We start from the raw sequence: 15,306 nt of genomic DNA on the forward strand, positions 1-15,306 counted from the left end.
AACGAACTACCCATTCGTGGTTAATTTAATAAACTAACAGAAAGAAGAAGAAAATCTATCGCGTGTATAATCTGCAAATAAATCGCATCATAAAACTAATTCTTCATTCCGTTATTTTTATTTTCTAAATCCAGTAAGACTAACAAAAAGTAAACTAACCACTTTGATGCTCATCAAATTTTTCTCAGATAATCGTCGCGAAGACACTATCTTTTGCTATCTTGTCAGAATCTTTCGCCACCGATTCAAACACGCTGCAGATGTTTCTTTCTTTCTCTGTTCCTATTTTTCTTCTTTCTTAATTTTAATATACAGGGTGCGCCGTTAGAATCCGGACAAAAGAAGTTTTGTGCAGAAAGTTGTTTATTTAAGTCAATACACAAAAACACATGAAAATGTTGTTATATCTCATTTAAAGGGTCCTTGCTGAGAACTTTTATTCTATGTAACCACCCTCTGCCTCTATGACCTGCTCTATTCTTGCTCTAAAGCGCGAGCACGCTGACTTCAACTGGTCGCGTTTAATTGTCGCGAATTCTGACTCGATAGCAGCTCGTAGGGAGTTGACGTTGGGGTGCCTGCATTTATTAGTTTGTCTCTCGATAACGCCCCACACGTAATAGTCCAATGGGTTTAGGTCGGGACTGTTAGGAGGCCAGAAATCTTTCGACCAAAACATGTCCACATTGTCAGAGAGCCAATTTTGAACAAGATGACTTGTGTGAGCAGGTGCGCCATCTTGTTGAAATAAATACGGCCTTCCAGAAGCCGTAATTTCCATCCACGGCTTTATTACTGTCTTCAGGACCTCCAAATAAACCTCCTTTGTGATTCTTTCGCCTTTTTGGAAGAAGTGCGGAGGCATGACGTCGCCCTCACTTGAGACAACGCTCAAAACGTGAACACTTGCTGGAAATTTGGTTTTGCCCACAACAGGAACATCTTCGAGATTGTGGGCCAGCCAACGGTCGTTCCTCCGATTCACTTTGGCATCCACCCGGCGCGAAGACTTTCTATAATCGCCGCTCTTCTATCGTATTCCGGGTTTTGCTTAACGAGTTCTGTCATTTTGAGGTTATAGAAGACTTATTGACATATTTAACTAACTTCAGAGTCAATCAGCACAAACATCTGAATTCTAATATGGTGGGAACTACAAATTGAATTCTGTCCGAATTCTAACGGCGCACCCTGTATAACAACAACGTGCTTGCGATGTTATCATTACATTCGTTCAAACGTACATTATTATTTTGCCAAAATAATATTAGTATATTATTATTTTTCAAAAAATTATAATATTAGTATATTATTATTTTTCAAAAAATTATAATATTAGTATATTATTATTTTTCAAAAAATTCGTCTTTTAAAGGGGTTGGGGACGATGAAATAGAAAGTGGAAAATGGCGACACGTCCCGGAGAATCTTTTTTTGGGGGATGATAATGTCGTGGCCTGGCGTGTTGCGAAATGGTTGGTTTGCGAGGCTCGCGAGCGAGTAAACGGATACGCGGGCTCTTTCGCGCGAAATAAATACGTCTGGCCGCGTTTTTGGCCAGAGAAGCATTATGTCTGCGGGGAGAATATGCACTGCGAACTCGTAGGACAGGCTGGACAGTGGCCAGGGACGTCGGCCAATCGCTTGGTCCAATGCGAATTATCATGATTCCATTATCCTTTCAATGGTACACAGACATCTCACGCAACTGTTCATCCTCTTCGTCTTCTTCTTCTGCTTCGTTCGCTTCCAATTCGACCCTTCCAATTACCTCGCTGATTCTCCAAGGATTAATAATTAATTATGTAACGAGTTGAGCGTGTTTCTAAAAGAATTTGAAATCATCTGCAATGAAAAATTAGTATATAAGAAGTATGTTTTATTTAAAAAGAGAATCCGAAAGAAATGTTGCATAAATAACTGGAATAATATTGTGGATAGCATCACGTTCAATCTCGTAAATTCAATACCTAGAAGGCTAGCTATAATTGTATATTTAAAAGGAAAATTCATGAAATTTTAATTTTAAATCTTCATATTCGAACAATTTTTAATTTTCAAGTTATTTCAAATATTCTATAGCAACTTAACAACTCTGGACTTGGTTAATTCTTATTCGTATCCTCATAGACAACGGTATTAATATCTTTCTATTTATTTTGAATATTTTTCTCCCAACATCTCGGAGAATATGTTTATGTAAAATTCCAGAACTGAGAACCATCAGAAATTTGAATGGAAATCGTTGAACTATTATCCTTATTTGCATATTTAATTACTGCTATTATCCGAAGAATTTCTAGGGATAGATTAATAACGTCTTTAGACTAGAACGAAAGATCAGAAGATTCAGAGAGGCTCTTCAATAATGTGATAGTTCTTGAAAGTAGAACATGGCGTATACGATTCGAGATTGGCATAAAAATTTGATGAACCAGCGCAAGTCTCAAACGTTAATTCTCGCGTCCAAGTTAATTCGACAGTGGATATTTAAAAAGCTACGATGAATTCCGAGATTTTGAGGCAGCTGGAAGTTAGAATTGAAAGTTTTCTTTCTGTTTAACTGTTTTTATTGCTATTTACCCTAATTATCGGTACATATTGCGTCGAAAATGTGAAATTTCGAAAAGGTCTGCAAATTATAATAAATAATAGAGTAAATTATTAAGTAAATAATTTGCAGACCATTTTGCAAGTATAATAAATAATAGAGTAAATTATTAAGTAAATAATTTGCAGACCTTTTTTTAAGTATAATAAATAATAGAGTAAATTATTAAGTAAATAATTTGCAGACCTTTTTTTAAGTATAATAAATAATAGAGTAAATTATTAGGTAAATACTTATATATTATATTTATAATTATTTACTGTAATTAGTCTCTTCGAAGATACTAAATTTTTTAGATGGATTTATATTCTTCCGACGAATACATTCGAAGACTGATATTTATATTCGCGACGATATCGTGATAATTCTTGTGTGCAGTATCTTATCAAGACAATATCGAGTGCTTAATGCGTTTTGAACTTTGTAATACAGAAGAATGAAACGAGCTTTGACTGATAGTGATTGCTCGTAAAACATACATTTTATTTTTTCTCAAGAGATAACCCTTACTTTTCGTTATGAAGTTTCTATGTGTTGCGAAAATGTTTAACAATTTTTAGACGCTAGAAATCTCGAGGATCAACATTCTCTGTTTCTCAGCTTCAACTATATGCTTTCTACTTATCGTTATAATCACCTAGTTTCATCGTTGAGATATTTCTTCGTTTTTATCATCTTCGATCAGATAATCCAAAGAATTATCATCGTTGCACTTTTGCTTTATTTTTATCGCCTTCGCGAAGAAAATTCAACGATTTGCAATATTTGGACGTTGACAAATAATCCAAAGATTCGATGAAAATTTTGTCACTGACATTTTTTTATTTGTATCACCTTTGTGAGAAAATTCAACGATCCCTAATATTTCTAAAAAAATCACAAATTATTCAATAAATAAATAAACTGATAATCAACATAACGGTAACGCTGTAACTGTTCATCATCCGTGTTAACGCTAGTCTTTCGTGACCAAAGGGTTAACGTGTAGACTTAGTAGTTGAAAACTCGAGAAAAGTTTCGACGTGTATACATACGCAGGATAAAGAGGAAAACAGAAGGAACACGAAAGAAAACGAGCAGAGGTAAGATAAGACACGGGTTGGATTTACGCCAGATATTTATGTCGATGCCACGCGATGGTACTCGCGTCGGAGGAACGGCCGTGACATTGCGATGGTACCAGGACAAATTGTCGAAGGTTCGGTCGTCTGATCAAATACGCTGCAACGATATCTTTCGTCGCTACTGACGTATGAAATTCTTGTTGTTTGATAACGAAGAAGATTCCTTAGACACAACGTTAATAACGCGATAGTGATTTGATAAAACGCTGTGACTATGGACTATTTGGAAAAATCATAGAAAAAAAGATAAAATGGCACAAAAAGATATAGAATTAGAAATTAGAAGACATTTAGTAATAGTAATAGTTGAAAATTTTGAGAGGAGAATTGTTGCAATTTACGAGATTCGAATTCGAGAAAAATACAAGCGTTGAATTTTGAGAAATTTTGTACTTACGGATGATAAAATGAAATTGTTACCATTCAAAGACTATAAACAAAATATAGTCGTGAAAATTTACTTTGGAAAAAGATGAATCGATACTGCGATATTTAATCACGCGTATTGATGTTTGGAAAGAGTCAAACACGTAAGAGACGATAATAGCTAAGAGCAAACAATCGTAGAGGCTGTTTAATTAATTTAAAATTGGTTATTTTCGATATGGAAAATTAATCACAAAGCAAAAATTTCAATCGACGATGGGCAGACAAATTTGATCTTATCAAATTGCTAGAAAAGTAGTAACCTTAATTGATTCTCATAGGAGGAAGGAAATTATTGGAAAAGAAGGGTCCTAGGATTTCAACCAAATGGAAGGCAATTCGGTTTTCAAACGTCGCGTTGGAAATGGTATTAGTCAGCCAGAGAAATGCACGTATCGATAGAACATGGGTAATCTTTAAACGAACCATTCGTTACTTCTCGTTCGAACTCAGGTAAAAAAATCGTAATAGCAACCCTTGAACAAACTATCGATCCGTGACTTAAACGTTAATTAAGTCGCGCTTAAATAGATTCCCCCAATTGTGGCAAAAGAGAGGAACAACAGTGGTGAAAGTATAGACGCTGCTTTAACACGTTCGTCGCCCAGCGCGATTCGGCTAAGTTTCCTGCGGGGCCCAAATCCGACCGCCGGTACGCAGAACGTAAATAGAGCGACAAGCAGGAATTCATCGTTTATCGCCTTCGATTCATTGTTTATCCCCCTTGATCCATTATAAAGAAAAGATTATTTATTTCTGAGATGGAGAAAGCGATAAGCTATCCAGCTGGAGTATTCCGAGGGATCTCATGGCAGATACCTCAGATCTTCCATTTAGTCGAGAAGCATACTTGTGAGACGTACATCGGTGATTTTTTCATCCTCAAAATGTTCGGTAAACAGTATGAAAATATATTTGAAAGTGAGTAGTCATAACGGAGTCTGACTATATTTCGAAGTGCCCAAAATCACCCCAAATGTGTTTGGAATGTTTTAACGAATACTATACGATATAGGATGATGTAATATATTATCCAGAATATAAATTAATAAAAAGTATGGTATAATGTGTTTTTAATATTTTTATGTTGTATATCCTATATATAATATCGTATATTTAATTAATTAACTCGAATAAGAAGAGCGTCAGCATCATTTGGTGACGGGGCCCCCACGGAAGTATACCTGTCGCATAAATATGTGCGACGTAGCGACGAACGTGTTAAATTGCTTCTGTAGGTAAAACGCGATAGGCCAAGCATTTAATGAAATATTTGATAAAATCTTGAAATTAGATTTTTTATTATAAAAATAATCGCTTTCGTTATCACTTGAAACATAGACATATTTCATTTCATACAAATGTAATTTTCTTTTACATAGAACGCACAGATTGCTTTTGTTTCAGTTTCCAGTTACGGAAAATTACGATCAAAATCGAAGGTAAAAATAATTGAAAACAAAGGTTAAATAATTACAGAGGAATCACGATCAAGATTGAAAGTAGGAGAAACAGGATCAGAAATTTGCAGTCCAAATAATACTACACTTAAATTGTTCCTATTAATAAACAGATTATAAATATCCATTGACTTATGCAATCAGTATCGCAAGTGGACAACTATGAATAAGAATTTTGAAATAAGAATTCATCCTACAGTTAAGTTGCCATTATCCTTATCAAACACAATCACAATTAGCTTGTGCGATCGTAATTACAAGCGAAGAGCTACGAGAATCAATTTTAAGTCGTAGCCATCGTATAGTTCGATCGTTGCTATTATTACCAAAGACTATTGCTATTAGCAATCGTCCTTTGATGTACCATTCTAAAAAGAAAGAAAAATAAAACTACCTCTGTTCTATCACTAGAAATAGCCTTCCTCTCTGTCATAATCTCTATCTACTTAATGTTTTCTAATACTAAAGATCAACAAAACTCGCTATACTCTAATCCCAAATACATGCAGCAAACTAATCCAGCATTCTTCCACATCCTGCAGCGAAAGATTCTGGAACTTGGCCAGCAACTGTCCAATCGTTGTGTCGGTATGTCGTGCACGTTCGTTTGTCTAATAATTCCAAGACGAAGCAATTTTTTCCGCACGAGTATGAAACACGCTGTGGCTCATCCCAGATGCTCGATCATCCTGTTCCTCTTCTAGAACCCCTAGAAACTGGAACCCTTCCGTAAAGGATCTAGCGAGAATCATGCGACCGATTGGAACAGCGTACGGTAGTGACCTCTCTAATTGGCCGTGCGCCAGCCTCGTCTCGTCGATGTCTTCTTGTTCCAGCTATATTTGCTTCTAAGGAGATTCGTCGACGATGACGCGTTGTCCAGCTCCCTGGTAGCGACTGAGGGGAGGGTTGGCGATGATTTACGAAGCTTGGCGCCTTCTCGGATCCCTTCTTCCTTTTTCTTTTGTTTTCCCGTGTGTTCCTTCCTACGCAGCGGACGTCGACTATTTCGCGAGACGCAGTGGAGAAGCGGATAGGCCGACGTGGAACAAAGGAATCGTCGACGTTAGGCTCTTTTTGCACGTAGACGCTCAATGCAAGTTTGTTTATTCTTCCGGATATTAAAAAGGGACCGTAGGTTTTAAAGCTACTGTTGGAAGGACTGTCGTGTTTTTATGGTGTTTTTGATAGAACTGAAATCTATTATTAACAGCGTAGAATATTAAAAATTTAAAGAAAATTATGCTCGGGACTTTTGTTTTTCTCTGCGAATACATTGGGTTGAATTTGGAAAATTTATTATGAAAGTCGTTTAAGTGTGCTTTAATATATTTCCAGAGAATTGGTATTTAATCGTTTGAAATGTAAAATTTTCCCTCGATACGCGAGAGTTTTGAGAAACTGCTCGCTTCTTTCTTCGGCTGTGAATTCTTCCGAGTAGCTTCTACAAATCTTTGGCAAATTCTTCTCATAAAGTAGAATATCGGAGCAGAGTCGGTAGAAACAATACCCATAAATAATTTGAGACAGGACATAGGATAATATCGAATATTCTGATCGAAAATTTAAATACTCTGAAATCTATTTTCGCCAAGATGACCACGATGTCATCAGCGCTGTCATAAATTATACTTGTGACATCCCGCAAACAGTCGTAAAATCTAGATCTCATGCATCGCCACGTGATTTAGTTGCAACGTGTGTAGGAAGCTTTACGCTCGTGGAAATGAGCTATAAAGGGACCAGAGTCCTTTGAGTGCTTTAGGATGGTTCCAGAAATGGTACAAAGAAGCTGATGCAAAGTGGGCAATTAAGTGTACACGCCGCGTTTCAGACTAGTCTAATAACGCCGCTAATGGTGGTTTTTCGAGCAGTTTAGCGTGTTTGGCTGACTCGTCGATTTTGTTCCGAGTCGGACAAGGAATGCGGTTGGGAATGTTAGCGAGACCTTTTTCGATACAATTTCGTTTGCTTCCTTTGGTAGAATGAAAGTAGAACCGAAACTGAAAGTAAGCAGTTTCTAAGACGAAAATACACGGTGCAATCTCATTTATTGCGATGATCTTGCTCTTTCTCATCATTACTCTTCATTATTCGAATAAAAGATCCTAGGTATCTTGATGTATCTTGATAAAAAATCAATAGTGAATTCAGTCTAATTTGCTGCTCAGCTAGTCAGAGGATTTGATAACTTTTATAAAGAGAAGATTTATATTAGAAAAAGAAGATTTATATCTTGTGAAACGTTTGGTTTCACAGTGAACGAGTATTTTCTAACTTATTTTCCAATTTCGTAATAATTTTAACACGTCGATCGGACAAAAGTTGTTAGGATAAAAAAAGCCTGATACTCAAACGTAACGTGTCGGACTATGGACGATCTGTTTCTACCTACGCTTTACATAAATAATGCAATTTTCTATTCATGTGTTATTGGAATTATATAATTATAATTTGTATAATTTATAATTGAAATATACAGTAGTAAAGTACGAACAAACATATGAATTTTCCACAAGTCATACACTGATTATCTTCATAAATGGAAACGTAGAGAAAAAGAAGGATCGAAATAAAGTTTCGAAAAGTTTCCAATGAAATTTAAGTAAGATCTTCGCTTAGGTTTATACGTTATTTCTCTCGTATGAGTCCAGTTATACTCTTTGTTATATGTTTAACGACATCGGAAAGAAGTCAGCCGAGCTCGTTTTAAACGCTATTTATAAGTCAAATTTCTTCGTAAAAGTAATTTGAAAGAAGAAATCCAGTCTCTGGTCTTGAGAGAAGAATGATTAAATGATTAAAACGGTCGGTTCGCGTGAAACTAACCTTTGCACTTTGCAAAAGCGTCTCCTGCGACATAATTAACAAAGGTCACTTTACCTTCGCAAACTGACAATTAGGTTGCCATTGATTCGCTGGAACATCGCGCGTTAATTTTCCGTTTTCAGAAAGATAATTCGTCGGTTTGTCCGCGCGGGATTTAGCGTAATTAGTTTCGCGGTGAGGCCGCGTTAAAACCTTTTAATTAACTGCGACATCGAGACCGACGCAATTACGTTGGAAAAACTGTCGCTCTTTGAAAAATGTCACGTTTACCGGCCCATCACCTGTTCCTGACTCCTTAACGATTTATTTATACAAGCGAAATTAACTCGATTAAATTGCAAAATCGAAAAGTCCTGCCTGTTCCCGCGCGGATCGCGACGGAATTGACGTGGCAGAAAATTAATATTTAAACATGAAAATTCAACAAATCCACGATGACCGTCTTAAATATTCAGAGACTGACAGGATCATCAATTTTCCGCTTACGATTCTAGGCCATGGTTGGTGGCTCCGAAAACTCAGTACTCGCAAAGCTCCCAAAAGCTCGTAATCCCGAAAAACTCGAGACTGCAGCGGTTTCACGGATATAAATTTAGGCAATAGGTTGCCTTAAAAACTCGCGACTCGAAAGTGGCAAAAATAAATTTCGAACCAAAGACACGGGATGATCCTGGAAGGCTAAAGCGTTCACCAATTTCACGCTTGCAATTCTAGGTCATAGTTGACTACTCGGATCACTCGCAACTGTCACAGTGGCAGAAATAAATTCTTCAGAGACTCAGAAATCCACCAATTTCACGCGTGCAATTCTAGGCCATAGACGACTATTCGGGATACTCGAAACTCTTCGAGTCCCGAAAATAAGTTGAACAACTACAACGTTTCTTCGAAGACTGGAAAATCCAGCAATTTCACGCTTGGAAACTCTAGGTGGCTGGACTATTACCCTAAAAACCGAAAGCTGTCGGAATATTCGAAAAGGAATTGAACAACCAAAAACGGTGCTTCTCTCGAGAGACTCGACAGCCTTTTACCGATTTCACGTTTATCGTCCATCGAGCGAGCTTGGAACAAGCTCGACCAGCAAACCTCGAAAGCTTCTCGACAAATTAAATTCGAAACGGTTGGATCAAGCTCGGTTTCCTTCGCCTCCATTCCGTTTCCCCGAAAATAGACGAGAAAATGGCTAGAATATCCGCGGAACGCGTGCACGCGATTCAAAGAGACGATGTCGCGTCGCAAGAGAACATAGGATCCGCTTTCTTCGATGGGCTGTCGCCCGAGAAATCAAGAATTTAGCACGATACGCGCAACGTTCGTGGCATCGTCTCCTGTGGAACGAGACGCCTGGCATCTCGGCCGTCCTTCTTCCCTCTGTGCTCTCTAGTCGTCATCTAAGTTTAGAGGTAGCGCACACTGGCGCATACCTGCTTCGCCCAGAAGCCTAAGCGGTGACATTATCGTGGGGTCAGAGCGTGTCAACGAAGACACGAGATCTGGCTGGACATCGACCACGAACGCGCAACTAATTATAGGTTCCGAGTGGCCGACTGTTTGCGTACGTATGTACTTGTGTTTGTCGCGTGCTACAGCGCAAATCGCTCGAGACTGAGCTGAACGTGAGAGGCAGCGCGACTGTAACTTTGTACATATGTACGTTGGAATAGTTGAGGAGAATGTTCTCGAGAATTGGACGATCCGTACGATAAAATTAGGTTGATTATCGGCCAGACCTGTGAATACTCCATTAGACGATTTTCAGCGATTTTTCTATTAGCTTGTCCGAAAGGTTTCTTTCGTTTTATAGGGAAACTATAGAAAATGTTTTTTCTTTTATATTAGTTTATTGAATTATGCACGAATATAATAATAGAAATTCAATAAAAATAATAATTCAATAAAATAATATAAAACAGAAATCGTTCATCTATTATCTCCTTATGAAACGAAAGAAACTTTTCGGACAATAATACTTTGATATGATAATACGTGTACTATTGGAAAATCATGGAAGGTCTTTTCTTCTTTCTGCTTAGTTTACGTAAGTTGGGATGGCTTTAGCATTAGGGAGCTTTGTAACGAAATCTCTTGTTCTGGTGAGATTGTAGGAAATCTTTGGTGTTTCAGTATAGCATATTATGGTGTGTTACACTATTGGAAAGTGATAGAATGTTCTTCTGGTTTACGTAAGTTGTGCAAGGTTTAGGATCAGGAGGTTTTATTCGAACAAGCTGGAAGATTCTTGTAATGAAATCACTGGTTAGAATCGTGTAAAAAAAACTTTATATTTTGGTAAGTTTGTAGGAGATTTTTGGTCTTTGAGTGTTATCGAAGAGCCAGATCGTGTTCTTGATTTACATGTGTTGTGCAAGTTTTGTTTTAAGATTCGAAGTTGAAGATCTTCGTAACGTAATAGGAGAAAATACTGTGAAAACATGACTGAAGGTTAAAATTGTATGTGAGAATTTTTTGAACGTCGTAGATAAATTTGTAGAATAAAATGATAGTTTTTATGAAACTGCATGGATTTATCAAATTTGATGGAATTTGATGAATATCGTATATTTGTACGAATTTTTGCGAAAAAAGATTTCTTTCATTTCCTTTATCCTCTGTTTAAACTGTAATTGATCGATTTTTACGATAAAATTGTAGTTCAACTGTTGAGTGAAATAGAACAAAATTGTTGATTTTTCTAAAACTTCTAATAATCTGATGCTTTATAACAATTGTAAAATCGTAAAGAAAATCCTTACAAATTTTATCCTTACACAAAACGACATTAAATATATTTCTCCTTTCTGTACAAAAATGTTTAACTTTTTATTTCCCATATGAAAAAAGATTTCAAATTAGAACGTCAATAAAAAAGAACGAGTAATTAAATATCATACTTGGTAAAATTGTCTCGATAAAAGTTATATTCGCTGTGACATTATACTGACAGCCACGTGAAAGACTCGAGCATCGTAAATTCAGTTCACATCGTCCGTAACATACCGTGTACGCTTTCTCGTACGTTAGGCTTCGTTCTTTTGCCACATAGCTACGTTTTTGCATGTGTTTCCATTTAAGTTATTCTGTCGAAAGACTTCAAAAGAAAAAAGAAAAAAAAAGAAAGAAATGAAGATGCATGTTGGAATAACAAGTATACATTGACTAACGCCTTGCACTGTATTATAATTCACTTGTCTGGCAACCTAGTTGAATCTAATTATCTTGACGTTTCAACACGCTGTGTACATTGTACTCACTCTTTACACGATTCTATAAATCCACGTGAACCATAATAACTTGCAGCGATCGAACACTTTTATCGTAGTTCCATATACTAATATTTAACGTTGCTATTGACTACTACGTTTATAAATCTGCTGTTTCTTACATTTGTACGACACGTTTAAATTCAATCGAATTGTATTGTCTTATCTAACATTTCGAGATGGAAAGAGACTAAAGCACATTTGGATTTGCCCTCGTTTCAGGTTACAATTTTCAGACATTGTAATTAGTAATTAGTAATTAGTTCGTGTAATAGAACTTTTCCTTGAAAGTGAGACCGAGGAACTTGAAATATTCTCATGTATCTCGCAAGATGAAACGGTTCACTTCAAGAGTCGTATAAATTCTATTAGTTATTATAAAATGACTTTAAAAAAGGTACACGCTGTCCATCAAATTTTAGAGGAGAATTTTACTTTACTATAAAAAGTAGAATCTAAGTATATCTTAAAGCTGAAAGTGCAGCGTATTACGCTAACAAATTTAATAAAGTTAAGTGTCTGTATAAAATATCAACTTAGGAAAATCCAGGTTCTGTCAGCTCGCGTAAAAATAGCTTTATATAATCAGATAAGATAATTACGTTTCGCTATGAAAAATTAAATCTAACGAATCCTACACTGAAAAATCCAGTATTAAACGAATAATAAATGGAATAAGCTAGAAATCGTAGAATTTCAAAGGGGAAGAACGATAATTTCATAAATCACGAACGAGGTGAAATAACGAAAATTTCATAATACACCGACGATTATTCAACGCCGCTGGCAAAAATCGTCTGACCGTGCAAAACGACATCGAGACGTGTGGCGAGGATCGCTTCCGATTGAACGCGCGCCGAATTAATTATTATATAGATGCATGCCGCATGTATTAATCGAGTAATTGGGCGCTGGCGAGTGATTACAAGTGTCAGGAGCACGCGTATCGCGTGGAAACGAACCCGAGATATCGCTCGTACGCTCAATAACATCCGCGTTCGAGTGATCGTTTTCGTTAGACGAGACGAAATTTCCATGGTACGTTGTTGCATCGTTGCTTTATTTTCGGTGTAACGTCCATGAGAGAAACTTATCGCTGCGATTGCAGGATGAAACGATATGGCTATCCTTGAAATTTTTCTTTCTTCTGATAAAGATAAAGCTGATTTTTCTGCGAGCTGTTTATTGTCAGAATTTTATTTCATTAACGCTGCTCGTTTGTATAGCCACGAAGAAGCATATTACGACGATGTGCAATCTTGGTAAAACGAGGAGTCAAATTGATGGAACAACTGCGAAAACTTGGAGTTTCGTTTCTTCATTATCGTTCAATGTTTCGCTATTAAAACCTGTAATCGCGATTTCTAGGAAATATGGAAACGAGATCTATGATTTCAATTACAATTTTCATTTAATCGTCGCTTTATTTATTTATTTTAAAGAGAACTGTGCGGCCTTAAATGCACAGCGGAATCGGCTTATTATGGTCACTTTGTAACTTGCAGTTTTTGATAAGAATAATCAGCTGATAATAATTACACAGACGATAAAAAACCTTCAATATTGAACTGGCTTTATCGCGAACGATTATGACATTTGTAAAATTTATATTTATCACACACATTTGATACAACGTCACACTTCTTACGGACGACTGTTCTTTAAAACAGTGTGGAATTTATTTGAGAAACTTGTCGAGCATTGTCTGTCGTCTGTTTGCGTTTATTAACTTCTGAATATATTATACGCTTCATACTCATAATACTTCTCCAAGTTCTTGCTCTGTGTGTAATATGCAACAGATAAAACACATGGTTCGGTTAAAGGTAAGTTTCGAAGAAAAGCTGCATTCGATGCGAATTTTCCAACAACTACTATCGTTCGTCCTCGAGTCTAATTATGAAAATTGATATCAGTAGCGGAAGCTTGATTATAATACATTCGATTACGAATAGGAAGCTTGAATTACTTTTTAATGAATTTTTAACGAAGACATTTCGGCACCGACTGATTATGGTAACGATAATCGATTGATAACATTATCCATTATAATAACCGGACCCTGCTGTATTCAGATTTGATCTACAAACGTTGAATAGTTAACGCCTCCTTCGTACTACATCAGCCGGGAAATTCGTAGCAAAGTTCAGAAGTTTGAAGATATTCGAACATATATGTCGACCTTAACAGCTTTTTCTATTTCTATAATAGCTTCGTAACTGCTTTGTAGAAAAATCGATTTCTTAAGAACATGTTCATCAAACACGAGGAAAAAAGAAAGACATCTGCAGTACAAATAAACTCGCGTAATTCGTAATATTCGGTTTCAAACAGTTCCACTGTAAAAGATTTTTTTTTTTTTTCTTATTTTGGTTATTTTACAAATTGTCCTTATGGACATTTGGTAAAGTGTTATATCTTATTGGTGAAGAAAAAAAAATAAAATAAATATAGCATGTGGGTGGCTACCCCCAGCGGGGTGCCAGCCTCGTTTCTTCTAAGTTATATCTTTTATGTACTGTAAAAGTGTACCGAATTTAGTATCGAATCGATAGGTAAGAAATATCAACGTATTTGTAGAATCTATCTTTGACGTTGAACAGGAAAGGCTCGTGTAATCTGAAAAGAAAAAAAGAAAAAAAAAATCACACAGGATAGAACGACGAGTTTGGTGGCTAGAGACTGGCTGGTATTTACGAGCAATTCCTGGAAACACAGTAACTCGGGAAACGTAGGGATCGAGTACGCACTTGGAACTTTATGGTTCGAACGCGTCGCTTTAGCCGTCGTAAAGCTCGCCAGTTTGCGTTGGGATCGATTCTAACGGTGTTTTGCATTCTGTCTGTTACAGGAGGTTGGAAGCATCATTGGGAAGAAAGGAGAGATCGTCAAGAGGTTCCGCGAAGAGGTAATTAATCTACCCATTTTATATCTTTCTATAGCCGAGTGAAATTTTTATCATTCTCCGAGTGATTTATTAATTTCCGTAATTATCACTTTTTCTCTTTAATTTGCCATCGCCCGCATCAAAAAACTGCTATCGCGATAAATCCCTGACTCTCAGGAAAAATGCGTTATACAATCTACTTTAATAATTTATAGCAAAATAATTTTACTTTGGACCATACGTAAGAAAAGAAAATGACCCTGAGAAGTTATTTAAAAAGAATTCTAATAATGGAATGTCATTAACTTGGTTGTAATAAGAGAATTCGATATATTCGTTAACGATGGAGATGATACAGAGACAATGGCAAATATTCCAAAAAGCATAACTTTTCGTTTATTTTATTCCCGTTACTCGGATGAAGAATCTTTTTATTTCAAATAGGTCCATAGTGCAAACGAGTGATTATTCCTCATTTATACATTTCTATTTGCATTTCAATAGTCTTGCATTTATAATACGAACATTACCATCAACTTGTAAATGGTTCTTCGTTCGTAACCAATAGGTAAACTTTCATTTAACATACGCTGCATTTAAATTGGAGACACGCTGGCCACCATTTCGAGAAATAGGCTATATATGTACATGTTTGCTGGGCGAATTTTTATAGAATAAACAAAGTTTTCGCGTAAACCGGTGGACA

At 36.4% G+C, this 15,306-nt stretch overlaps 1 protein-coding gene across 4 annotated transcripts in view; it reads left to right on the forward strand.

Moving 5' to 3' along the window:
• The window catches only part of LOC132912277 (poly(rC)-binding protein 3), an 86,168-nt gene that overhangs the window by 32,001 nt on the left and 38,861 nt on the right, over positions 1-15,306 (forward strand). For all 4 annotated transcript variants that reach the window (XM_060969620.1, XM_060969623.1, XM_060969622.1 and 1 more), the window contains exon 3: positions 14,565-14,621. In XM_060969620.1, coding sequence (XP_060825603.1) covers positions 14,565-14,621 — 57 coding nt within the window. The remainder of the gene's footprint in view (positions 1-14,564; positions 14,622-15,306) is intronic.

Source organism: Bombus pascuorum, chromosome 11, assembly GCF_905332965.1.
Source record: "Bombus pascuorum chromosome 11, iyBomPasc1.1, whole genome shotgun sequence".
NCBI classification, from domain to species: Eukaryota; Metazoa; Arthropoda; class Insecta; order Hymenoptera; family Apidae; genus Bombus; species Bombus pascuorum.